This window comes from Pipistrellus kuhlii, unplaced genomic scaffold (genome assembly GCF_014108245.1).
Source record: "Pipistrellus kuhlii isolate mPipKuh1 unplaced genomic scaffold, mPipKuh1.p scaffold_m20_p_2, whole genome shotgun sequence".
NCBI classification, from domain to species: Eukaryota; Metazoa; Chordata; class Mammalia; order Chiroptera; family Vespertilionidae; genus Pipistrellus; species Pipistrellus kuhlii.
The window spans coordinates 130,290,947-130,318,715 of NW_023425515.1; the positions used below are offsets into that span (position 1 = coordinate 130,290,947).

General features: G+C 37.1%; 1 protein-coding gene across 6 annotated transcripts; it reads right to left on the reverse strand.

The window, feature by feature from the left end:
* Positions 1–857: 857 nt before the first annotated feature.
* Positions 858–27,769, reverse strand: CDC7 (cell division cycle 7). Of its 6 annotated transcripts, XM_036445613.2 has the most exons (13): positions 27,642–27,769; positions 26,432–26,570; positions 26,220–26,222; positions 20,533–20,616; positions 18,758–18,893; positions 14,037–14,130; positions 13,810–13,952; positions 12,451–12,703; positions 11,735–11,830; positions 10,843–11,021; positions 10,056–10,138; positions 7,630–7,779; positions 858–1,822 (listed from the first exon to the last, which is right to left on the reverse strand). In XM_036445613.2, exons 2-13 carry the CDS (start codon positions 26,505–26,507, stop codon positions 1,434–1,436), a joined length of 1,686 nt encoding a protein of 561 aa, XP_036301506.1. In that variant the 5' UTR covers positions 26,508–26,570; positions 27,642–27,769; the 3' UTR covers positions 858–1,433. The 6 variants fall into 6 exon arrangements, with proteins under 6 accessions (XP_036301506.1, XP_036301504.1, XP_036301509.1 ...); XM_036445611.2 differs by lacking the exon at positions 26,220–26,222 and having other exon boundaries at positions 26,405–26,570; XM_036445616.2 differs by lacking the exons at positions 13,810–13,952; positions 18,758–18,893.

Genomic DNA, 27,769 nt, shown 5'->3' on the forward strand with positions numbered 1-27,769 from the left:
TTGACATAAAATATATAAAAGGATAACTTTATTAATCATACAAATTCAAAAACAAGTTTGTTTTTTTTAAGATGACAGAATAAGACAGAGTGGATCAATAATAATGGTTTATATACATACCATACTTACCAAATAGAGTAGGTAGATGTACCAACTTCAATGTTCAAAATAAAATGAATGTCATATGTTCCTAAGCTGGTTCCACACTCTATGACTTCTAATGATGGAAACTCCTCAAAACATCTGCATCCTGACTTATTTCCCATAGGAAGTCTGATATGCTGTCATTGATAGATATCAATTTGGAATATAGGAATACATAAATCTCCCTCTTTGGTCCTCTTTTGCTTTGCCTACTTCATTATCTCTCTTCCCACCGTCAAGAATAAGTAATCACCTTCTCTGAGCAGGACCAATTTAGTCAAAACAGAATACAGAGATTGGGACGGATCTAGGGAGATGAAAAAAATCTCCATAATAGTCTCTGTGTTCACTCTTTTAGCACCTACCTAATAATATGTACGATGGTGAAAAAGGGCCTACACAATGAGAGAAAAAGAAAATAATTTTGCCTGGGGTGGGATAGAAGGGGTTGTTGGGGGGAAAAGGAGGATATATATAATACTTTCAACAATATTTAATTTAAAAAATAATTTTGGATTAGCAGTCTTCACCTTGGTCCTGTAGCTTCCATTTATCAACCAGTATATGCCTTATTTTAAGTTTCTAACTATAAACATATACAATATTTAACAATGCACCCAAAAGCTTTGTGGAAAGCAACATATAATTTTCAAGAAGAATGTGTAAGGTGGGAGTAGAGAAGGCAAAAAAATCAAGTTAGAAACTTTTTTAGAAAAGGCAATTCATAAAATAAATGCTTCCATAGAATACTTTTTTAACAGATGAATTCAATTTTAAGTGATATCTCCCCTAAACATGTTCTCATTATTTGTTTTAGTGTTCATAAAAGGCATAATATATGCCTCAAGGAGGAGACTGTCTTAACCCACAGAATGGCGAGAGCACCAGTACCAGGTTGAGTTTTCCAAAAGTGCACACAGCTCATAGTACGAAGAAGCCCATTGAATCCCTACCATATCCACTAATTTTCAGACTTGCACCTTGAACTGCCAAGGACTATGCTCCTTCAGCATATGTCAATGACAAGTAATTAGGGAAATTAAAAAACTGATTCTCCTGGGGTAGATCCAACTCAAAGAGATAATGCTGTTCATCCAAAAAACTATCCCAGGCACCTAAAAGAATCTTAATCCTTATTTTGGAATCTTCTAAGAGAGAAAATACTAAAATTTTAAAATAAATTATTCATCCTGGCCTGGTCTCTAATCAAGAACTTACAGCTCCTCAAAGAACTCTTTCACCCCACCTCACAATCCACAACAGCAAATAATAAATGAAGAACTAAGTAATCATAAATTCATATTTTTAAAAAAAGGATGCAACAAAGCTTCTTCTGCTGTTATCCTTGAAGCTGGATTTAGATCCAGAAGTCTATCAAGCAGGTCATAAGCTTCATCAGGTACCATGTCCCAGCCTTCCAGATTGGTAGTGTGCGCGTCCAAACCCCAACAGCCATTTCTGTTCCCTTTGTACAAGTGCCCTGAGTGCTGTGCGTGAGATGTTTGTAGGAGGCGAGCAGCTTTATGGTCAGTCTTCTCTGAAAAAGTTGGGTCATGAGAAGCAGGTCCTTGTATGTCACTTGTTAATTTGGGAGTATTTGCATCTATGCCTCTGAGCTTCTCACAGAGTTTTCTCAAGTCTTGTGCTGGGACTTCTTTGCTACACAATATTGATTTGCCTGGAAGAGAAAAATGACACATATTTTAGATTATTTGAGCAAACCAGAAGCCTCTCTCAAGGAACATGCAGGTCCAACCATTGCTACATGGATGTATTTACATTGAGCATGACACAGCGTGCAATTACTTGTCATAGGTACATTTTAAGCTGTGTTTTGCACTACAGAGCTGAAGGTGAAATCATAAAGTGGAGGATCGTAAATAGAAAGCAGTGACTCACTAAGCTAAGGCCTCACTTGACTCTGCCAACATCTCCAGCTTCACCGTATCCTTCTGTAATCATCAATCAGCCACAGTATCTATATGAACTAGACTATGTGGTTCCTGTCTTGGCCAGAATGCCCTGCCTTCCCCCATGTGCCCAGATAGTCCATTCAACTCAAGAATTACCTCTGCGAGGCCTGACACTGTCAGAGAGTTGACCATTCTAAACTTCTATAGTATATTGTGAAGATTTCTACTATTACTTTGCTATCTTGTGTTGTAACTGATAGAATATGTCTGTTTCACCTACTAGACTATGAGCTCTTTGAAAATAGGGATATCTTATTTATTTGAATTCCTCAAATTCTAGACAATGTTTGGAACATACCAGATTCTCAATACCTGCTGAATAGGACAAAAGGCATTATTCAGCCTCTCATGTCACTGTTCAAATATCACATCCTACAGAGACTGTCCTTGACCAACTTATCTAAAACAGCTGGGCCCTCCCCACTCCCTTTCCCCTTTTACCTTTCTCAATACTACTGATCCGGATGGCAGAATATATTTATTTTGTTTTCCCCTTTAGAATTTAAACTCTGCAAGAAGAGAGACTCAATAATAGTCACTGGCAACATAAAGTACCAATAAATGTTTTTGAATGAATGAGTGATCTTGTTGGTGATCTGTTTTTAAAAATATGTCTTTAAAACAGTTTTGCCACAGGATTATTATTAGACTAGAGATCCAGTGCAGGAGATTTGTAGGAGAGAGTGGGGGAGGTTGTCCCCTCAGCCAGGCGTGTACCCTCTCACAGTCTAGGACCCCCTAGGAGCACACTGACCACCAGGGGGCAGCTCCTGCGTTGAGCGTCTGCCCCCTGGTAGTCGGTGAGCGTCATAGTGACCCTTCTGCCATTCGGTCAACTTGCATATTACACTTTTATTATAGGATAGGCAAAAATAAATTAAGCATACAAATGGGCAATAATGTTTTATTTTTTGCTTTATATTTCCTTATTAAATAGAAATGTAACTAAACAATGAGTAGCACAGTATATAGATTCCTTTCTGGGGTATTTGTTAACAATGTGGATTACTAAATCAATTAATTAATCTAGCCTTGGATAATACAAAGTTATTTTTACATATTCTGATCTAACCTAATCAGGAAAAAAGGAGGATTAGCATGGCAGACAGGGAGGAGAAAAAGAAAACAAATTACTAAAAACTAAGTTAGTTGAGGATACAACATACCAATCTTTTTTTACTTTTAATTCTATTTTATCACTACTATTCTCTCTAGAAAATTATAGCTAGATAAGAATAGTCATATAATTTTATTCCTTAATTTACAGGCTACTCTGAAGTTATGAAATAATGTTATGCGCTACACTGCATCTCCCCAAGTTACACAATATGCCTAAATCATTTTTATACATATCCAAAGAGAGGACTTATTATTCAGATGCATTCAGTAAGAAAATATTTTGTTGCCCTAGCTATTTGGCTCAGTTGGATAGAGCGTTGGCTTATGGAATGAAGGATCCCAGGTTCAATTCCTGTCAAGGGCATGTACCTAAATTGCAGGTTCAATCCCTGGCTATGTTTGGGCATGTGCAGGAGGCAACCAATCGATGTGTCTCTCTCACATAGATGTTTCTCTCTGTCTCTCCCCTTCCCTCCCACTCTCTCTAAAAAAAATCAATGAAAAAGTATCCTTGGGTGAAGATTAACAACTAAAGAATTTTTTTTTTGTCTTCTGAATTTATTTGACACAACAGGTACTTACATGACAACCTATCATGGGGCCTGATGTAATGGTTGAGGACAGTGGGGCAGGTTACACACAAGGAAAAAGAATTAGAAGTATTCTCACTGATAATCTTAGGTAAGTTGCTTCTTTGAATCAGAAAGAATAACACACTGCCGTAACCGGTTTGGCTCAGTGGATAGAGCATCGGCTTGAGGACTGAAAGGTCCCAGGTTCGATTCTGGTCAAGGGCATGTACCTTAATTGCAGGCACATCCCCAATAGGGGGTGTGCAAGAGGCAGTTGATCAATGATTCTCTCTCATAGATGTTTCTAACTCTCTATCCCTCTCTCTTCCTCTCTGTAAAAATCAATAAAATTTATTGGGAAAAAAAAAGAAAAGAAAGAATAACACAGCCATGGTTGCTTAAGTTTGGAGTACTGTATCCAAGTTATAGTAAGATTTGACTGACATATCTATAGAAGTCATATTAACAAAACTGAGACAATTGCTATCTATGTAGCACTATTTTTTTAGTAGTAAAATAACCATTACAATAATAAATCTCTAAAAGCTCTTGCCTGCTATATGACACTTGCCCTGGAATGTTTTCATGTCAGATGTTGTATTTCCATTATTGGGCCTGATTATAACTGTGATTACAGATGGAGAGATTTAACTCTTCAACAAAATGCTTTGGTTTTCTCTGATAAACACCACGTTCAAAACTTCTCATAAAGTTGTTCAATAGTAGATGAAAGTTTTCTTAATCAGTTGAGTCTAAATATACTCATGTAAGAATATAATTTTCAAGATATCAATCTTGCTTTCCATTCATGGTCATTCTTCCCTCGTATGTATGTATTACGTCAGCCTATTTTCCTTAGATAAAATTTTCTTTTACAATCCAATTAAAAAATGGACAAAGGATCTGAACAGACACTGTATATCAAAGAGGATACACAGAGAACCCTGGCAGGTGAGGCTAAGTGGTTGGAGAATCAGCCCAAGCACCAAAAGGTCTTGGGTTAATTCCTGGTCAAGGGCCTACACGTTGGTTGCAGTTTCCATTTCCAGTGAGGCACGTGCAGAAGGCAACCAATTGATATATCTCTCACACGTTGATGTATCTCTTCTCTCTCTCTCTCCTTCCCTCCTACTCTAATAATGAGAAAACATATCTTCAAATGAAGATTAACCAGCAAAAAGATATACAGAAGGCCAATAGACATATGAAAAAAATGCTCAACATCACTAATCATCAGAGAAATGCAAATTAAAACTACAATGAGTTATCACCACACACTTGTCAGAATGGCTATAAAACAAACAATAAGAGTTGGTAAGAACATGGAGAAAAGGAAACCCTCATGCATTGTTGGTGGGGATGTAGATTGGTGAAAAGCAGTATGGAGTCACCTCAAAAAATAAAAATCGAACAGCAATTCTACTTCTGGTATATATCCAAAGAAAACTGAAATGCTAATCCAAAAGAATATATGCATTTCCATTTCATTGCAGCGTTATTTACAAGAGCTAAGATTGGAAGCAGCCCAGTGTCCCTCAGTAGATGAACACACAGAAAAGCTGTGGTGCATTCACACAGCGGATACCACTTGGTCATAAAAAGGAAATCTACCCTTTGCAACAGCATGGATGAACCTGGAGAGCATTATGCCAGTGAAATAAGCCAGTCAGAGAAAGACAAGTATCATATGATTTCACTCATATGTGGAATGTAACGATCAAAATAAACTAAAAAACAAAATAGAAACCAACTCATAGATACGAGAACAACATAGAACTGTCAGAGGGGAGGGAGTTGAGGGACTGGGTAAAAAAGGTGAAGGGGTTAAGGAAAAAAAAAAACCAAAAAAACAAAAACTTGTAGACAACATTATGGTGATACTAGAGGGAAAAGAGGGTAGGGGGAGATAGAAGAGGAAAAAGGAAAATATTTTTTCTTTTGATAGATGCAAGAAAGGTACAAATTGTGGATTGGATTGACTTTGCTACAGAAACACTTTTTGATAAGCCTCTATTATGAGGCTTTCTTTATAACCACCACTAAGTTTTTCTGATGAATCAGACCATGGCACTGGTGCCTAAGCAAGGGACAATTATTTTTTTAAACAGAAGTAGGTCTTGGTCCAAATCACTTGTTCTTGTTGTTTTTAACTAACAAGCCTGGACCCTTCCTATGAATATTTATCTGACTCATATTTTCCAGGAAGGGATGAGGTGATACAAGCATATGTATTTCTTGCAGTTCCTCAGATAATCCTGATTATACCCCTGATTAAGATCCAATTTATTAATTGCTCTTTAATGAAAATAAAGTAGTAATTTATTAAAATCCTAGTGTGCTTTCATAGTAGCCATTGATAGATGTGATGAATATTAGATGTGGTTGAAATAAGTCTTCAAAGATATATGAGAAAGTAGAGGCAACTCATCCTGATCAAATAAAATTATTGTACATCCATATTTACTAAATAATTAGCCTCCATTCTGAAAACCAAAACAGTACAGCTCTCATATAATTATATCAGAAGAACAGGAATGTTTCTTGAATGTTTATCATGTGTATTTTAACAAATGGTCATATAGCGGGCTTGTCATGCTTTATTTAGGCTATGTTTGAACTTATTATTTTCATTAATAAAGCTGAATGCATTTGAATGTACAAAACAAAACAAAACCCTCAAAAAAACAGACCCATTGATCCTTGGGCTGGGCACAAGACAGCTAAGTGATTTTATATATATATATATATATATATATATATATATATATATATATATATATATTTTTTTTTTTTTTTTTTTTTTTTCATAGAGGAAGGGAAAGGGAGATAGAAACATCAATAATGAGAATCGTTGATAGGCTGCCTTCTCCACGTCCCTTCTGGGGATCAAGCCCACAACCTGGGCATGTGCCGTTGACTGGAATCAAACTCAGGACTCTTCGGTCCACAGGCTGACGCTCTATCCACTGAGCCAAATCAGCTAGGGCAGCTAAGTGATTCTTGAAGTAATCTGACTGAAATTTTATCACAAAAGGGTGTTTCATATTGTGTGGTAATAAATGGACTCAATCACACCCACCCACTTTGAAAAATACTAACATAATTTGCATGAAGAGCAAACACAAGGTAGGCAATTGAGCTCATGTTTGGCCAGAGCAAGGCTGGAATAATTCTCAGGTACCCTATGATGTACACTGTATCTCCCAGTCTAGAACTATAAGAACTAAACACTCTGTGTAGCTAAGGAGATGATTTCCCATGTCCAATATATGCTTACAATAATGCTATATCAGTAAAGGTGTTCTGTTCATTTTCTTCTCTGCTACAATAACCCTAAGAAATTTGACAACTAATATACATTCTATTCTCATTTCTTTTGCTATCCTCATTAGACTGTATTATAATTAAATGATTACCCGCTATTATAAATTAAGATCATTTAAAGAAGGCCCTAAAACACAACAAATAAATTTTTAAATATTATTAAAAATATTTATGAAATAAAGTCAAAACACAACTATCGGGAATTAAATTTTGTGCCTTATTCTTTTGTTTAACATTACAGAGTTAAACTTTAAATATTGGAGAAGTGTAGTATTTTGTGCTTGACAAGATTAAATAAGTATATATATAGAAGAGAGTGATGAAAATTTTTCTTATACAATGCAATCAATTTTTAAGCATCTGAGAATTTTTCTAACATGAGAGAACTTTATGAATACAGAATGTTTATATGCAGAGAATTTTATAATAATTTATAAAGTAATTTGTGGAAGAAAATCAAAGGCATTTGTTTTGTTCTATAATATAAAACTGCTTACCAAAAGTTTTAGCAGCCTGGATAGTTTCTCTGGATCCACGAATTGTCATAATTTGAGCCAAAGCAGTTAAATCATCACTTGCTTTATAAAATGGATATCGTCCACTGAGCAAAGAAATAAATATGACACCTGCAGACCACATGTCAATAGCTGTAACAGAAAACAAACTCTTACAAAAATTCCTAAATCGATAATTTTATCATCTACACCAGTAATTCTCAATCTTTACTTACATTCAAATTATCTTGAGAGCTTTAAATATTCTGATGCCCAAGCCCAATCCCTCAGATATCCTGATTTAATTGTTCTGGAGTAGGGCTCATGCATCAATGTTTTCAAATGTTCCCCAGATGCTTTTAATGTAATTTCAGATTGAGAATCTTTTGTCTAATATCTTTAATACACAATGCAATGTTACTTTTTCTTTAGCAGCATTCTTGGTAAATTTAAAAGGAATTTAACCATTAAAAAACACCAAGTAAATGCACATTTTAGAAGGTCAAAAGAAATCCAAAACTAACTGTGTGGGGAAAATCTAGATGCTCCTAAAAAATTATACACCACAGTAAAAGTGGTCAACTTTAGTGAAAAGTATCCAACAGTAGTAGCTCTTCTTCAGCCAGGTGCTAACCCTACCTCTCATTATAGAAACTTTATTCTCCAGAATTCTGGCAGTTAAAAATAAAACCAGCTGTTTAATGTCAGAAACGTTTTATCTTTTAGGGAAATCTCTCCTGTTGATCTCTTAGTATCCCCAAATTAGTTCTCTATTCCCTTAGCCACTGCATCACCTGCCTTTCTTTGGTTCCCTTTGTACCCCTGCCTACTCCGTCAGTTTTCTCCAGGCCCCAAGTGCTGAGGTTCCCCAGAGCTCCCACCTCTTCCCCATTACACTTTCCCTTATTGGCTCATCCTTTTCATGGTTTTAACTACCATTTACATAATGATGACACTCAACTGAATTTCCAAACCAGACTTCCCCAAGCTTAAGATTTACTTTTATTCTGTTAGCCATTTCCACCTGAGAGTAACGCCCCCAATCTTATCCTTCCCTGTGAGTCAGCTGCTTCTCCATTCTCCACCCTGGTTACTGGTGCCCGCCCAAATCCCCCGCTAGGAATCTGATAAACATCTTTGATGCCTTCCCCACCTATCCACCTAGCTTTGCCTTCCCAATTCTTCACTTTTCCTTTCATTCCCATTACTAATGCCTTCATTCAGGTTTTCATTTTCTCTCACTTGTAGGTCACCGCCCTCCAAAATCTATCTTTTCTTACACACATGCCAGAAAATTTATATAGAAAAATTATTACCATCTCTGTCTCTTCATAACTTTCTAATACCTAAAGGATACAGTCCAAGTCATTTAACAAGTGTGATCTGGCCTTGTCCCTCTTCACAGGATTATTTCCCAGCACTCCTTGACTTCCATTTTATATTCTAGCAACACTAAATTTTTGTTTCCTGCATGACTAGATGATGCTGTGTGTTGAGTTCCTGTGCTCATGCCTCGATGCCAAGCCCCCTTCCCCCAATTTACAATAAACCCTCTTAGAGGTTTCTCTTCATAAAATTTCTTCCAAAATCCCTTCATGTAGGATAATTCGGTATCCCTAAAATACCTCATATAAAGTTTTATAACCACACTTACTGGATTATTGTAATTATTTGAGAGTGTGTCCTAACTAGAGTATAAACAAATAGTTTCATTTCTTTTTTGTATCATTAGTAAGCACAGAATACACACAATGAATGAATGCATTTTTTTAACATCCATAATCCAAGTGTATGGCAGGATTCATCTATTAAAAAAGATGTTTCCAGGTTCCAGCTCCATAACAACTTTCTTATTTCTCAAAAAATCTTTTTAATGCTATTACATTGTTTTGCAATAACAAAATATAATTTTAATGAAGCACAATCGCATGTGCATCAAAGAAAAATTTTGAGGTATTAGGCAAATAGATAAAATTCTGCAAGTCTTAAGTTACCAAAGACTACTAAACACAATTTATTCCAACAAAGATGACGTTAACAATATTCCTGGCAGACCACCTGCAGACCACAGGTGAAAAAATAAAATGTGATCTATTTAAAAAATTGTGTATCAGATGGTGTGGCTCAGTGGTTGAGGTCATGGTTTGATCCCCAATAAGGACACATGCCCAGGTTGTGGGCTCAATTACCAGTGTGGGCCGTGTAGAAGGTAGCTGATCAATGATTCTCATCATTGATGTTTATCTCTCTCTCTCCCTCTAGAAATGAATTTTTTTTTTTCTAATGAGAATGCCACACTGCTAGAACTACTTACATAATTTAATTAAAAGCAAGAGCTAAAAAAAAAGTCAGAAATAGATAAGATCACAAAATAAAAGATACTCAGGATGAAACTTTTAATTGGGTTCTATATTTCTAGTGCAACATACCTGTAGTTTGATTGGGGCACTTTGTTAAGACCTCCGGCGCTCTGAATCCTGGTGTACCTGCCCTAGGGGCAACCTGTTGTCGCCTTATGATGACAAAATAAGATTTTTCTAGTTAAAGTTTAATTACTGAAGAACAAAAAAATAACACTTATTAATTTACTTCACAATATATTCTACCTTGATATCTATATAAAAAGTCATTATAGAGCAAATGATAATCCAATGTGATGAAAATTCTGAATTTACTTCTATGGATCCTTCTCCACTATCTCTACTATTAATAGTTCCCAGGCCTTGTTCCAGAAAGGTTTTAGGGTAACTTCCTGGTATAAAAAGAGGTAGTAGGATAAGAGCCATAACAGAAAAATAGAACTCAATATGAATTCAGAGTATGCAAATTTCCTTTTATTTGGAGTAATATACTTATTCACTAATACATTTATTAATTATTTGATTCTGGTTATTCTACGTTGGCAGGAATAAAGAAAACAAGAGATTAAATCAGCAAGCAAAACGTGCAATTCTAAGGTTCTGGAAAGGCGATTCCCCCACCAAAATTATTTGCACATAAGACAAGTGTGTTTTCCAAAGTGCACATATCATATGAACACTATATGGCAATAGTTATCATTTGCTCTTCCAGGTATCGCTCTGCATCAGTGCCCATGTAGTTCACAAACTGTGTTGCTCTCTTTTACTCACTAAATCAATTGACTCAGAAAATCGCAGTTTTTAATCTTGCCTAGCAGTATGCTGGTGACTTTATAACACCGTCCAAACACATTACCTTGAAAGGCAAATACTGCAAACTTTATCTGTTGCATAACAGTCACAGGTCAGACTGACTGGGCAAGAACTGGTAGTTTTCTTCATCACACCACTATTCATAACTTTGGCAGAAACAGCTTTCTTTTTGGTTGCTAGCTTTCTGTAGATTACATCCACAGCCTTTGACTGCTTCATAAGCTGTAAGAGAAAAGTCATATTTTCTATTTTCATGATGCCTTCAAATGATAGTATGGCAAAATGCAAAACTTTTAAAACTGCTGCATGTACTATTGGATTATAAGCAAATAGTTGTCTATTAAAACATGTAAGGTCTTTTAGATTTTTCTGTTGAATAAACTTATTAAAATTTACTAATTAGTCCTAGTTTGGTAAATAGTTAACTTCTACTTTACTCGAACTTTTCCTGAGATGTTACAAACATATAAAAGGTATGTTCTAGTGTCTAACTCCATTTCAGAACTGTAAACTGCATCGTTACATTGGCTAAAATCAGAGTTTTAATGTGTTGCTCACTCTAGCTAGCTGTAGCAGGATAGCTTTAACATTGGTGACAGTTTATAAACTTTACAAACATCTTTATGTTATCAACTGTGTCAGAAATGTGTTAGCTGTTGCAAGCTCACATTCTAGCCAGTGAGAGAAAAGGCCTTAATGATCCAAATGTTCCTTTAGAGAAAGAACAATCAGCTAATGAAAAATTTCACCAGAAAAGTTCAGGAAAAAAAAAGGAAAAAAAAAAGTGCTGACTAGATACTCAAAGCAAGTAAAACCTTCTGCCAAAGCAAAATTCTGCTTTTAAAAATTCCTGACAATAAATACTAATCTAACCATTCCCTAAATTCTCTTCAATGCACGACTAACTGATTGCACTAATAAGCTACATTACTTACTTTCACTGTAGGGCTCTCATGTGAAATGGAGCTGTGTATATTGAAATTTCTTTCTCCAAAAACAGAGCGCTGGACAGAAAGGCCTACAGAGCCATCCTACAATACCAACAAAAACAAGGAAAATAAGGATTATATCTGTAACACTTTCTGCCAGCTGTACTCTGCCATAGTTTTGAAAGAGTTAAGTGACATGAAACAAAAACAGCTGCATCCAAGTCATTCTCAGGCACCAAAACACTTCTGTGAAAGGAGAAAATAGTCTAGACAGAACTCTTAACACCCATACAATGTTATCATAGTCCACAAATCTAAGTAACTAAAAAAATTCAAAAACCACCTGCACGGTTGTTACATTTGGCATTGCAGCTAAAATGGAGATAGACACTTCAGAATTTCCCCCTGTAACTAATGTTTTCTTGTAAAAAGGCTAATTAATCTGAACTTTAAAACATGCAGGAAAAATTTATTACTTTCCATTTTTGTTATATAATGTAATTGTAATGGCAAAGACACCATAAATCTACCACATAAACTTCAGTTTTAAAATGGGAAAACAAGTCATTAGAAATCTTTGTAGAAATCTAATCAACTGGATATATAACTGAAAAACTATTTTAAATTGCAAGTTATTATTCTAGTACTATATCTCCCTCTGTTGGATGAAGAAATACATTTCTAAAACTGTGTTAGTACTTAAGAAATAAAAGAGGTAGAACCTTTCCATCTTTTCCTTGTTTAATCTGAATCTGCGCATGTGTGTAGGGCCTTTTCACAGAAGTCTTTGTGGTGGGCTGCTGCTCCAGCTCCCTCGGTACTGCGGAGCCACTTAATGACATCTTGTTTCCGGAGATCACATGGACTTTATTTTCTGAACGACTTTCCTGCTGAGCTTCAGACTGGACAAATCTGAGAAGTTCTATTTTCGTATCATGGGTCCCTTGGGCCAAACCAAAGTCTACCAAGGCATACCTAAGAAGCAAAAGCAGGTTTTTAGTTCTCTGTAACAATTAAAGCTCATTAACATCATAACTATAATCATACAGAAACTGTAATTGTTTTGTGACCAATTAAGAATTTATAACATTCTTAAAAAAAAAAAAGAAAAACAAGTTTTACAGACAAGGTAAGGATTTAATAGCTAACTAAGATTGAAAACTAAGAAACGATGTATCACACACCCACATCCACACACAAATCTTTTATCCTCTTTTTCCAATGGCTTGTACTGGCAAGGAAGACAAGGAATGGAGTGTATAAAAGCAATCCTTTCTTCTCTAATGGTACCAGAAATGTCATCTTAACAAATATTTTTTTTGTTATGTTGTTAATCCTCACCTAAGGATATTTTTTTCCATTGATTCTTAGAGAGAGTGGAAGGGAGAGAGGGAAGGAGAAAAAGGAGGAGGAAGGAGGGAGAAAGAGGAAAGAGAGAGGAGAGAAACATCCATGTGAGAGAGACACATCAATTGGTTGCCTCCTGCACATATGCCCCAACGTGGCTACATGCCTTTGACTAGGAATTGAACCCACGTTCCTTCTGTGCTTGGGCTGACACTCTAACCACTGGCAAACACTGGCCAGAGCAGCAAAAAAAAATTTATTAAACAAATTTAAAAGATAAAAGTTAGAGTTCTATTCTTCTTATCACTTAATATGATCCATTTGAATGAAGGGTAATATTTGAGTTTCAATGCCTCTATGTATACATATAATCAGCATAAAATTACACATAAACACAAAACTTAGTGTGGTCCGATCCCCTCATTTACTAAAAAAGAAAAATGAAGCCCAGAGATAAAAAAAGAAATGTATAAGGTCAAAAAGGATGAGACCCTTGCTAAATTTTTTAGCTGAGTGCCATTTCCACCAAGCCAGGAAACAGCTAATGATGCACACTGCTTTGCTAATACAAATTTACCTTCTTCACTATATTCCCCTTCTCTGATCATAATGAAAATGTGAAACAGGCAAAACATGTGCCTGGCTGCTGTAGTATGTTCTAAGTTCTAGGAGATAGATCCCCTGGCAAAAATTCACTCAAGTGTAAATCTTTTCTTGTAACTTCCCATACTTACTTTTTCAGGCGCCTATTATATAAAAAATTGCTGGGCTTCACATCACGGTGAACAATACCAAACTGATGAATGCGTTTCAAAGCTTTGAACAGATTAAACATATATTCCCGTACTTCTTGAAAGGAAAGGGAATTCAAGATATCCTAAAATAAAGTTATAAATAAGGTCATAACATTTTTAAAATTAAACATTTAGTTAATAAAAATTCAAGAAATATTAAAACTTACCAAAAAGGACTCATGCTCCAGATACGGCATAGCAATAACCACATGATCGTTTTTCCTAAAGCAATATTTAACTCCCATGACATTGTCTTGCCCCCTAGTGGAAAATGCACATTGAACTTTAGAGAAAAGGTCAAATAAACTGAAACTTCATGCCTATTTTTTTAATGCAATTTTAGTAATGCATAAATAATGCTAGAAAACTAACTTAAAACTATCATTATATAGGATAACATACAAATTTCACTGACATGTACAATATAGTTTTTATTAAAACAAAAATAATACCATTTATGAAGTTACTATAGTAACTAAAACATGATATAATTATAGTTTTAATGGGATGAGTGACAGAATGAAAAGAAAAAATGAATAAGAATGAGTTAATAAGATTAGTAGCAGATACGATAATAATAGTAAATTCAAAATAAATAAATTCAAAATAGCCAAATTTATTCACTATATGCCAAGCTCTGATCTAAGCACTTCACATCTATTAACAATTCACTTAATGTTCACAACCCTATGAGGACGGTGATTTTATTTCCTCCCCCTTTTCTACACGTAAGGAAACTGAGGCACAGAGAGGTTAAGGAGTTTCCCCATTAAACTAGCATGTCACGGAGCCAGGATTTGATTCCAGGCAGTCTGCTCCTGATCTATCAATATGTATGCTCTTAACCATGATGCTACCCTGCATCCCGAAAAAGGGTAAAGCTGATTTCCATGACTTTGAATCTAAGTGAGTAAAACAACATAGATGCCAATAAAATAAAAAAGAAATCAGGAAAAGAAGCTTCAAAACCAAGACCTGATTATGTTGATAAAGATATAGAGATATAGGACTAACTCTTAAGTGAAAGGTCAGTGACAGTTCTTGCAGAGAAGTGAAACATACAGCAGTGAAAATTATTAGAGAGAAGAAAAAACTACACTTTGGAAAATTCTCAAGTTGGAGGTCAAAATAAGGAGGAAGGGGCAGAAAGCCCAGACAGAAATATCACCCAAGGGAGGAGCTTTGAAGGAAGGGGTGATCAGCATGGAGGTCAAAGAGAATAAGAACAGAGGGAAGGCTTTTAGTTTGGCAAAGAGGAATTAACTGGTAATTTTTCAGAGAGCAAATTAAATGCAGAGGAAGAGGTAAACAGGATTTAGGGAAGGAAAATAGATGGAATTAGAACACAAAGACAATTTGTCTGAAATATCTGGCAAAGAAAAGAAAAAAACCAGTGTGGGAAGCTAGAAGGGAAGCAAGATCAGATACTTTTTTAGCATGCACTTTTAAAGTACAGGGAAAGAAAAGAAATTATCTTATTTAAGGAATAAGAATGCATACAATAAAAAAAGAGAATGTATATCATCTTGCCTTAGAGAGGCCATTTCATCCTCTTATCTTCTGTAATAAACAGAAGGATGAAACAAAGAAATAACCTTGTTCATTCATTCTATAAATATTTAGTGGGCACTGTTATTTGCTAAACACTATGTCAGACATTAAGGATGCAATGGTGAATTAAAAGTTAACACCACTTATGCCCTCATGGAGTTTATTATCAGATAATAAACAAGATAACAAACAGTGACAGATGATGAATTTTTAAAGAGATCAAAAGGAGCTGTGACAATAAGAAATAGAATCTAATTTAATTCAGGGAAGAACTCAAAGAACTCCTTGAAGTGGTGCCCCTCTTGCTGAGACGAGGAGCAAACACTATGGGTAGTGGCCCTGAATGGGGTAAGAAAGCTCTTGACAAATCTGAGGAACTAAAAAAAACTGGAGCACAGTGAGTGAGGTGAGAAGATTTGAATGAGACAACGCTAGATTTTTTTTTCTCTTCAAAGTATTCTGGGAAACCACTGAAGGATTTTAAGTGGTTAAAGTAACAATATCCAATTTATATCGCATACATACCTATTTTTATATTTTAAAGATCACGCTGGCTCTTTTGCAACCATGGGATTAAAGAAAAAGGAGGACTGAAGTAGTGGTCGAGAAAATACAAAAATGTTAGATGAGTTTTTAGATATACTTTGGAGGCAAAATGGCCAAGATTTGGTGATGAATGTGGTTCAGGAGAAAAATAGAGACACTGCGTGCGGGTAAGTACTAAGTTTCTGGCTTAAGCAACTAGATAGAGATGGTGGTACCATTCACTGAGTTTGGTAGAGGAAAACCAGTTATTGTGATATGATTTTTTTTTTTTGTAGGCAAAGATGGATTAAAGTTTAGTTTTTGACATATGATGTTTGAGATGTTTATTAGGTACCCAAGTGGAAAATAAATGAATGGGACTATATAAAACCGAAGAGATTCTCCACAGCAAAAGAAAGAGACAACAAAACAGACAGCCAACCAGATGGGACATGATATTTGCTATCAGTAGCTCTGACAAAGGTTTAATGTCCAAAATATATAAAGAACTTGTAAAACTCAACACCAAACAAATAATCCAATCAAAAAGTGGACAGAGGGCCGAAACCGGTTTGGCTCAGTGGATAGAGTGTTGGCCTGTGGACTGAAGGGTCCCAGGTTCGATTCCGGTCAAGGGTATGTACTTTGGTTGCAGGCACATCCCCAGTGGGGGGTGTACAAGAGGCAGCTGATCAATGATTCTTTCTCATGGATGTTTCTAACTCTCTATTCCTCTCTCTTCCTCTCTGTAAGAAATCAATAAAATATATTTAAAAAAAAAAGTGGACAGAGGACCTGAAAATACACCTCTCCCAAGAAGACATACAAACAGCCAAAAGATATATGAAAAGATGTTCAACCTCACTAGTAATTAGGGAAATGCAAATTAAAACTACAATGAGACACTACCTTACACCTATTAGAGTGGCCATTATCAACAGGACAAGCAATAACAAGTGTTGGAAAGATTGTGGAAAAGTAGGAACGCTCATTCGCTGCTGGTGGGAATGTAAACTGGTAACACCTCTATAGAAAGCAATCTGGCGATTCCTCAAAAAATTAAGAATAAAGCTACCATATGACCCAGCAACCCTACTCCTAGGGACATACCCAAAAAACTTAAAATAATTTATTCACAGATATATGCACCCCTATGTTCACTGCAACCAAAGTGGCCTGCGATAGAGGACTGGATAAAGAAGATGTGCTATATATACACAATGGAATACTACTCAGCCCTAAGAAAGGATGAAATAGCATCATTTGCAGCAACATGATGGACCCTGAGAACACTATGCTAAGTGAAATAAATCAGACAGAAAAAGCTAAGGACCATATTTCACTCATATGTGAAATATAAAACTGAAACTTATGAACATAAACATCAGTGTGATGGTTGCCAAAGGGAAGGGGGGAGAGAAGTGAATCCTTATATGAGGTGACAGGAGAAGATGTGATTTGGGTGGTGGGCACATGGTGTATATACAGAGTTTATAACTTAGAAATCCATACATGAAACCTCTATGTTCATGTTGACTAATGCCACCCCAATAAAATGTAATAAAAAAAAAGAAAAGAAAATTATAAATAAGCAGGTGGATATATACCAATCTGCAGTAAAGAAATCTGAGGCTAGATATATACTTAAGAGAATAATTACTATGTATTTAAAGTCATGCGGAAATACATGATCCTAGAGAATAGGCAGATTCAAGAAAGCCCCGGATCAAGCACTGAGGAACTCCACCATCTGGGGGTCAGGTAGAAGAGGAAGAGCTGGCAATGGACAATGAAATGGAAAGGCCAAATAAAGCAGGAAGAAAAAAGAAGTATGTAGCAGTATAGAAGACAGGTTCAAATCAAGTATGTTGAACACTGCCTAGAGTGCATGTGAATACATACAGGAATTGGCAAAATGAAGTCACGGGTGACTCATCTAAAGGAGTTTCAGTTTAGCATAGAGAAGAGCAGCCACACTTTATGTGTAGCGAATGGGGGTGTGGAAGTGAAAATAGCACATGTAGATTCATTTTGGGGAAGTCTGACTGTGAAAGGGAGCAAAGAAATGATGGAGCATCAAGAAGTGAGATGGCAGTACAGGGGGGATAAGAGATACTATATCAGTCAAAACCGGTTTGGCTCAATGGATAGAGCGTCGGCTTGGGGACTGAAGGGTCCCAGGTTCGATTCCGGTCAGGGGCATGTACCTTGGTTGCGGGAATATCCCCAGTGGGGGGTGTGCAGGAGGCAGCTGATCGGTGACTCTCTCTGATCGATGTGCCTAACTCTCTATCCCTCTCTCTTCCTCTCTGTACAAAAATCAATAAAATATATTAAAAAAAAAAAAAAAAAAAAGAGATACTATTTCATGTCCCCATGTTGGTAAGAATAACCTAGCCTAGAGAGACAGACCAATGAGAGAGACATGCCAGGTAGTTCTGTTGCTCAAAATAAAATATGAGATGAGGCTGTCTATAGCTGGGGAGATGTGAAATATAAGTTCCCCACATTATAAAAAATATCTAGACCATATGCCAAACTTTATGATTTGGCAAGAAGATGAGAAAAAAATGTGGTAAGAGAACTGTAAATCAAGCTTATTTCCACTTATCTCCAGGAAAATCCACTGCAAAAAAATTAGTATAAATTTAACAAACCATTCCAAGGTTAGAAGAAAAGTACTAGCAAATTGCAAACACCTGACTGAAGAATATGTTTAATTAATGGACAATCTCACTATCCCCATTAAACAGCTACTTAAAAATCTTAAAAAATTTATACAGCCAGTTCAATTAAAATTTTAACTGCCTACCCAGCCACTGTTAGGCACTGGAGTTCAGCTGCAATTCTTATAGGATGACTTGTTGGAATTAAGTGTTTTAGAGCAATTTTCTCTTCAGGTCCTACTTGTAACTGTGCTGTGGCCAAATAAACAGAGCTGAAAGTGCCTGTAAAACAATTTATTAGATTTTTCAATATTTGGTTTTTTAAAGTGTTAATAAAATAATGCTAAAATTGATCATAAAACTATTTAGAATTATCATACTCATTAATATTTTAATAACAAAGAGCAGACACACCTGTGAACACAACTTATTTTCAACTTTTAATAAATTCGGAACTGTACTCAGTTTTTTAGGAGATACTATATTAATTTCTAGGGGACACTATAGTAAATCTGTTTGACTGGGTTAGCATAATGTCATAATCCATTCTAAATAAGTATTTTTCTATAATATTGGCATTTTAAACTACTTTCTTAGATACTGGTCTGTTAGAAGTAAAATTATAATAGTGTTAGGGGGAAAAAAACACACAAAAACACCTGGGCTTTTAAATTTAGCATTAAACTAAAGAGAGAAAAAAATTGGTGGCCAATTAAACTTGAGAAATACTGATTTAAAACAAACTGACAAATTTTTTTTTACTAAAATATTTTCCAGAGCTACTAATGTGTTCATCATGAACAATCAAAAGGAAACTATACACATTACATTTCTCAAACTTATTTAGTAAAAACAGCTATCAATCTGTAAGGACACTGTTGTTTTCCAGAACAAAGTTTTTGCACACTAAGTCAGTGTTCAAAAGATAAGGAAAAGATATAAAGATCTTACATCCCAAATCATCAATCTCATCTTCAAATTTCTCTGCCCCCAATGACACAGATTTTTCTATTTTTCCTTGTGAAAAGCAAGCAAGAAATTATATGGAAGATTTTTAATATTTAGGGATTTCTCTACATAATCACCAAAAATTCCATTATCTTTTTATTATCTCATTCCCTTCACATCTGTTTGCTAAATTTACCCTTCATTAAATCAAAATGATTGTCAGTTTTCCCTTTTTTTCGATTTCTTACTTAATCCTCCCCTAAGGATATGGTTTTCATTGATTCTAGAGAGAGAAAGTGAGAGGGAGAGAGCAAGAGAGAGAAACATTGCTCCATTGCCTCCTGTACCAGATACATGCCCCAACTAGGGATCAAACCCGAAACCTGGGTATATGCTCTGACCAGAAACTGAACTCGAGGCTCTGCAGTGCACAGGATGATGCTCCAACCAACTGAGCCACATTGGCCAGGGCAGCTATCAGTCTCTCAACGATATTTATGTTAATACTAATCATCCTATAAATATTGTATCACTTTATTTTTATCATTTTGCCATCTAATTTTCATATATGTTTCAATGTACAATTCTACCTCACTGCAGTTGAGAAAGAGATAAGACTTGGCTTTTTGTATTAAGTCTCTCCATCTGAATATTAAAATTTTCACTTTTAGTAATTATAACTAGTAATATATTATTAATATAGCAATATTTTTAATAGCATAAAAGTTTTATAAAGATTAAAATAGGGCTGTTCATTTACTATAAATACTTATTTATCCTGTTATTCTTTCAAGGGAAAAAAAGAAAAGCTGCTACCTTTATATTACTACTAATAACAGTAAGATAAACATGTTCTTAATATTTTTTAAACGAGTATGTTTTTCAATAAGAAATAATAATGAACATCAAGATTAAATAAGGAAAACAGAAGAGGAGAAAAAAAACTTAAAAAGATAAGTATATCCCAAATTACCTTCTCCTATTTTGTCCTTTATCCTAAACACATTACGGAGCTGTGGTACAGCTTCATAAAGCTTCTCGATATCTTTTTTAACACCTATCAAGGAAAAAAAAAATTTATAATTAAGATTAATGAGCGTATATTTTACACTTTCTTTTTTGTTTTTCAAAATATGTTTTTATTACTTTCAGAGAAAGGACAGGAGAGGGAGAGAGAGAAACATCAATGATGAGAATCATCAATCAGCTGCCTCCTGCACATCCCCTACTGGGGATTGAGTCCACAACCTGGGCATGTGCCCTGACCAAGAATCAAGCTGTGAATCCTGGTTCATGGCCAACACTCAACCACTGAGTCACACCAACTGGGCATACAACTTTTTTAAGTTAAAAAACTCAAAATTCTAAAACATGAATTAAGTTACAAATGTATAGGTATAATAAGCCTTAAAAATCGTAAAAATAATTAAAACCCCATCCAGTTGTTGTAAATCACATACAACTCCATCAAGTTGTTGTAGTTCACATACACCTCTTGAACTAACAGGCAAAATTGATAAGCCCCAAAATAACACACACAGAATTTCTATTATTTTGGAATTATTACGTACTAACAGATACACTGTCTCTGCCTACAGTACAACACAATGAAGAAGCTAAATTTAAAAAATAACAATTTTTTCTATGATCACTAGATGGCATGACAAGGATATAATGCAATCTCCTTGGAAACTACTTCCTTCCCCCAAAGACATAAAATCTTACAGGCTTGGGAAAGTTTTGTGTATTGTATATTCACAGTATTGCCTCAGAGAGAAAGTCTACTAAGGCTCTGAGGAATGTTAAAAAATATATTTTTTAAATTATCTCATTAACAATGGCATCCTCTATCCTTTACCACAAATAAATTGTTACTTTTTAATAAATGCAAGTTCTTTATAAAATATACATGGTTAAAATAAGAGAAGCTATAATACAAAATGAGATAAACTACTGGAGACAAAAGAGAACTACATACTTGAGTCATCAGATTTTATTCCAATATCTAGGCTAACCATCAGCTACTTTTTAAGTTATCATATTACTCCACAAAGACTAACAGTTTAAGACATTTCAAAGCACTTTCACATGTATTATCTTTTCAGATCTTCACAACAGCACTGTGATATTAGCAGAACAGGAATTACTTATTACCCTGACTTTTCAGATAAAGAAATCCTATTCAGGGAAGTTAAATCATATGCCCAATTTCACAGAGGTATTGCTCATGTCTCTAGACTAGGGGTGTTGAACTCAATCAGAGACGGGGCCAAAATCTAAAATCCAGCCTAAATCGCGGGCCAAATGGTTTACTGAACAGTCATAAACTGTCATTGTGATGGAAACGCAGCAGAGTGCAGTGATGACAGCGCGGTGCGGGCCACATTGCAAGGCCTGGCGGGACGGATTTGGCCCGCGGGCCTTGTGTTTGGCACATGTGCTCTAGACTCATTCATTCTACAAACACTGTGTTTTAACCAATGCTCAGCAACGGCTATATTTTTAAAAATGAACAAATTTGGTGCAGTTCGTTCTCTAAGAGCTTAATCTAGTGAAAGAGACAGATATTAAAAGCTCAATCTCAATACAAGATGATAACCCTTACAACTTCATGTGGCTGGCTCAATGGTCAGTCCCCTCAGATATCTATTTAAATTAGCACCCTCCCATTATTCACATCATCCTATTTACTGTCTTTGGAATACTTATCTACTGTAAAATTATCCTGTTTATTATTTGTTTGCTGTCTTCCTCCTACCACTAGAATATAAGTTCCACCAATACAAGTTCCCTATCTGTATAATTCACCACAGCACATTCAGCTCTTAGTACAGTGCCTGGCATGGTTGTTCAATGAATGAGTTATTACCATCATTAGGGCCATTCAGAGGTAGCTGTAAAAACAAACAAAACAAAAAAGTTTACAAGTTACAAAAGAATGAAACCAGACAGAAGCAGCTACCTCACCACCAGCTACCACTTCACTCTAGAAACCAAAAATAAGGCCCAGGTGGGAAGAACAGGCTTTGTAAGTCTTGTTTGCCACAGTCCATTAGAATCTTTCCAGCTTCAAATTCATGGCACCATGTGCCTTTCAACTTGATAGTACAGCATTCATATTTAACCCGTATGTGCCAAATGGAGGCAAGGAGAAGCAGCAAAAGTGGTAAAGAAGAAAGCAAATGTAGGCAAGCTCCAAATAATTGGGATCCTCTTAAGGGCCCATTAACAATGGCTTAAAAAAAAAAAGGATTCATCATAAAGAAATTTACATTAGTGATATGTAGAGAATATGGTGAGGGGGAAAATAGGGCATTCAATAACTCTGTGAACAAAAAGTGACTCACAAGAAACAGGTCTGAAACGTTTATTTTCCTGCCCAACTAGTGTGGCTCAATGATTGAGCACAGATCCTTGAACCAGGAAGTCACGGTTCGATTCCCGGTCAGGACATATGCCCAGGTTGTGGGCTCAATCCCCAGTGAGGGGCATGCAGGAAGCAATGGATCAATGATTGTCTCAGCATTAATGTTTCTCTCTCTCCCTCTCCCCTCCTTTCTGATATCAATCAAAATATACTGAAAAGTTTATTTTCCTTTTTAAGTACATACCAGAGATATACAAAGATTTGTCTTATTAGGTCTGAAAAAACTATGTATAAAAGAAAAAATTCTAGGTTATAAGAAAGTGTTGTATCATAGTATAACTGCCAGCATTTGAGTAGTGCATAAAATCTTATACTCAACAATGTCTAGATATGATGAAATGTTTTAGAAACCTTGTTTGTAGTATTTTTATTATTAAATGTATTGAAGTGTTTTTGTGCAAAAGCTTTGTAGTAGAATAACAGAGTTGCTACTATCCACTAGGTAGTTTCATGTGGCTATTCACATTTAAATTAAATTAATAAAATTAAAAATTAATTTCCTCAGTTATACTAACCACATGTGACAACAGAAAAACACTTCCATTATCACAGAAAGTCCAATTGGACAGTGCTGATAGAGAAGCAAGCCTGGAATCTAAAGATCTGGGTTTCACTCCTATCATTAAATCACACAATGCTCAATTCTTAACTTATAAAACAAAGGCTTTGGATTAGATGAACTTTACTTTCCAGCTATTATAGTCTATGGCTTCCCATTAGTTCATTTTGGAATTTCCCTTTGCATAAGCATGCACTGGCAATAAGTAGTAGAGATGCTGGTCAACTAATAGAAATTACCAGGAAGGAAATCCTGGGCACGGGGGATGGGAGGGAGTGGAGGGAGCTAAAGGAGAGAGGCAGGGCCAGAGCAAAGGCAGAGGCGACTCCAGCTGGAGTGAAGGCGGAAGGTGGCGGCCAGAGTGAAGGCCTGGGTCCCAGGTGCCAGAGGGAAGCTGGTGCCGTAGTCAGGGAAAGGAAGGCTATTCTTACACGAATCTTCATGCATCTAGTAGATGTAATAAGAAAACACTGTAATGCATAAGCCATGTGAATGACTATGTAAGCTTAATGTACTTCCATACCACTACTCACTATGACTTACCTACCATTACAAAACTCTAAATGTTTATATTAAGATTTCCTGTCACAACAGAACAAATTTGACATTTTCAAACAATAATAAAACTCCCTGACAACCAAAGTGAATGCAAAATCCTCAAATTCTGAAAGGGATGAGAGCAAGGAGGCAGAAGGGAACATTCATATCATGCTAGAAAATATTAGTAAAGGAAGAGACCTTGTTATATATAATTATATATATAAAAAGTTATTTAAATGTCCATATTTATAACGAAGTCTCGGCTTCTGTTTTTTCCGCCTCATAATATTTCCAAGTTGGCTTTAATACAACAACAGCCTCCTTAACTGTGCTCCCTGCTTTCACGCTTGTTGGCCTATATTTCTCCACATAAAACCCAGAGAACTGCCTCCTCTCACACTTCACTTGTATCACCCTCCCACTTCCAGCCCAAATAACCTCCTTGCTGTTCCTAAAAACTAGGCACACTCCCCTCTGAGGGTCTTCCAGTTTGCTGTTTCCTCTGCCAGGAATGTTCTTGGATTATGACAATGTTTCTTACCTAAATTGCCTTTTACTATTTTCTATCCTCCAGTGCATCTAATACACTGCCACTAAGATAATCTTACAATGCCACTTTCACCCATTTTCATGGATGCTGTCCCTCTTCTTTTCCATTCTGTTGCAATTACCTGTTTTTCATGGTCCAGTTTTCCCCTCGTGTCATCGGACACATAACACAGTAATGCAATTACTGTATTATTTTTCTTGTAGTTTAGCACTCTGCATTTTGCCTCTTCAATTATACTATGAGCTCCTTGAAGGCAATATCTCATACAGCTCCTAATATAGGGTGTACACTGAGTCATGAGACAGTTATGTGTGTGGAACCCATCAGCTTTCCTTTCCTTACTGAAGTTATATATTTGATATAACCTTAGCTTTTATTCAGGGTCATAAAAAAAGAACCATATGAAAAACATTTCAATATGTCCTATAAATTACCAAAGGCACTGTTTATAATGTTCAATGTTCTGTTACATAAAAGCCACAAAACTTTAAAAATTTAGAATAAAATTCACCCTACTTTTTATTTCCCAGATTTCCAGAAGAATATTAAAAGAGTAGCTTTCACCTGAACATAATGCTAGAACATGGTAGTTTAAAATTCTGCTCATATTTTTTACATCCATTCTGCCTAATGTATACCATATGTTATATCATACATTTTTTTAAAAAAGATAAGCCCAGCCAGCAAGACTCAGTGGTTGACCATCGACCTATGAACCAAGAGGTCACAATTCAATTCCTGGTCAGGGCACATGCCCAGGTTGTGGACTCCATCCCCAGTAGGGACAATGCAGGAGGTAGCTAATCAATGATTCTCCCTCATCATTGATGTTTCTACCTCTCTATCCCTCTCCCTTCCTCTTTGAAATAAATTTAAAAAAAGTAAAATATGCCCTAGCCAGTTTTGCTCAGCAGACAGAGCTTCAGAATACAGACCAAAGGGTCCTAAGTTTAATTCCGGTCAAGGGCACGTATCTCGGTTGCAGGCTCCTCCCTGGCCAGGCGCTGGTCAGGGCACATGCAGGAGGCAACCAATCGATGTCTCTCTCTCACATGGGTGTTTTTCTCTGTCTTTCCTCTCTCTTCCACTCTCTCTAAAAATCAATGGAAAAATATCCTCGGGTGAGGATTAACAAAAACAACAACAAAAAGTAAAATAAAGTTGGATATGAGAAGCAAATATAAAGCCTAAGTTGAAGAGAACTCTAAAGTTTTAACATAAACATATGGGATAATAGTAGCTTTTATCACCACAAACAGGGACATCAGGAAGGGTATAAATGTTGACAGGGGAGTTCAGTTTCGGTCAGAAATGAACAGCATGTGATGTCAGCCCTGGCAGGTGGCTCAGTTGATTAGAGTGTCCTCCCAATATGCCAAGGTTGCAGATTCTATCTCTAGTCAGGGCACGTAAAAGAAGCAACCAATGAATGCACAACTGAAAGAACAAATCAATATTTTTCTATCAAAATCACAGGCCTAGGAGAAGGGAACTTCTAGTTTGGGTATCAACAAGCTTTATGTTCTTAGATAATCAGTAATATTTAGAAGCAACTTCATCTGCAAAATGACACTGATGGACTACATTCTCCTTCTAAAATGCAATTCAGTCCCAAATCTAGATCTTAGAAAACCTAATTGATGTGTAAAAAAATGCTCTTATTTATACATAAATTCACTTTAAGATTCAAGAAGTTGTGTGTGTGTGTGTTTAAATATTTGAAATTATACAGAACGGTTGCCTGTACATCTTTAAAATGACACACATACCTGATAGTTTAAAATTCTGCTCATAGCTTTTTAAAGAGCCATCCACCTGTAACCGGTCACGCCGGGGAGAAAAAGCCATAGGTTCGTCCACCTGAATCTCCATCGCGACACACCTGGGGTGCAAAATGCCAGCTAAGGGGTCATGTCCACCGAGGGAGCCAAGCAGCTGTGAAAATTCGAACACCAGAGAAGGCAGAAGTTTAAATTACTCGCTGAACCAAGCACTGAAAAATGACAAAGGGGCAAACATGTAAAAAAAAAAATTAAAAAATAAAAATAAATCATGTGTTAACATCCGCGAAGGAAGGAAGAAAACTGTGGACCATTGATAAGGTTCCGTTTGCTTCCCTTTCCCTTTCCAGAAATATGGGCAGGGGGCCCGAGGGCCGTCTCTAGCCGGGAGAGCCTCCGGGTGGTGGGCTCAGCTGAGGGCGCTTGCCAGGGCCCCCCAGGCCCGGCTCCGGGATCCCGGGTGTTCGGTCGAGGCAGGGGGGAAGCCCAGAGCCGATGCAAGCATCTGCAAGGTGGATGGTGACAGACAGCTGGCTAGCTGGCGCCTTCCTAGGGCCTTCCTAGACCCCTGGCCCGAGGCAGGAACACACACCTCTCATGCCCTCCGCCCTCCCCTCTCCAAACAGCTCTATAAAATAAGTATCTAAGCCGCTTTTTGGCGCGAACTTCTCTGGCCCAACCAGGACCAGCGAGCTTCGCCCGGTAGGGAGCGCAGATTAAAACCTCCCCCCCTCCCCCCTTTTAATCGCCTGGATTCCGTGTCTTGCTTCTGCGTCGCTAACCTCTCAGCTGGGACCTTACACCGGGCACAGGGGGTGGGGGAGGCTCCCGTGGGGGCAGCGGTTGGACCGAAGGGGACAAGAGGAAGTCGTTCCACTACGGAAAGGGAGTGCCAGGAAGCTCGGCCGAGGCCCCAGGCAAGCTGGTGGAGAACTGACACACCACCCCGGGCACGAGCGCCCGGAGGAGCAAGGGAGAGGGAATGAATGGATCCCGCTGGGGGCGCGGACCGCGAGCCCCGCGGGGAAGGACCGTCCTCCCTCAGACCCGACGCCGCACGGGAGGCTCAGTGCGCAGGCGCAGCACGGCTTCCCGCCGCGGGCCGGCGGGATCCCGGGGCGGGTCGAGGAGAACGGCTGCTGCCACCAGACTGAAGTCACCACCCGAAATTCGTTCCCGATCCTTCACAATCCCGCGCCACGGAACAAACCGTTGGAAAACTCACAGTTTAAGGGAATGCGACTTCGGTGGCTCCCCAGACGCCTGGGTCGCCGGCTCCAAAAGCCCACCTCGTAGCGCCTCTGCCGGACGCGCCTGCGCAGCACTTCCCGCCAGGGTGCTCCTCAGCGCTCC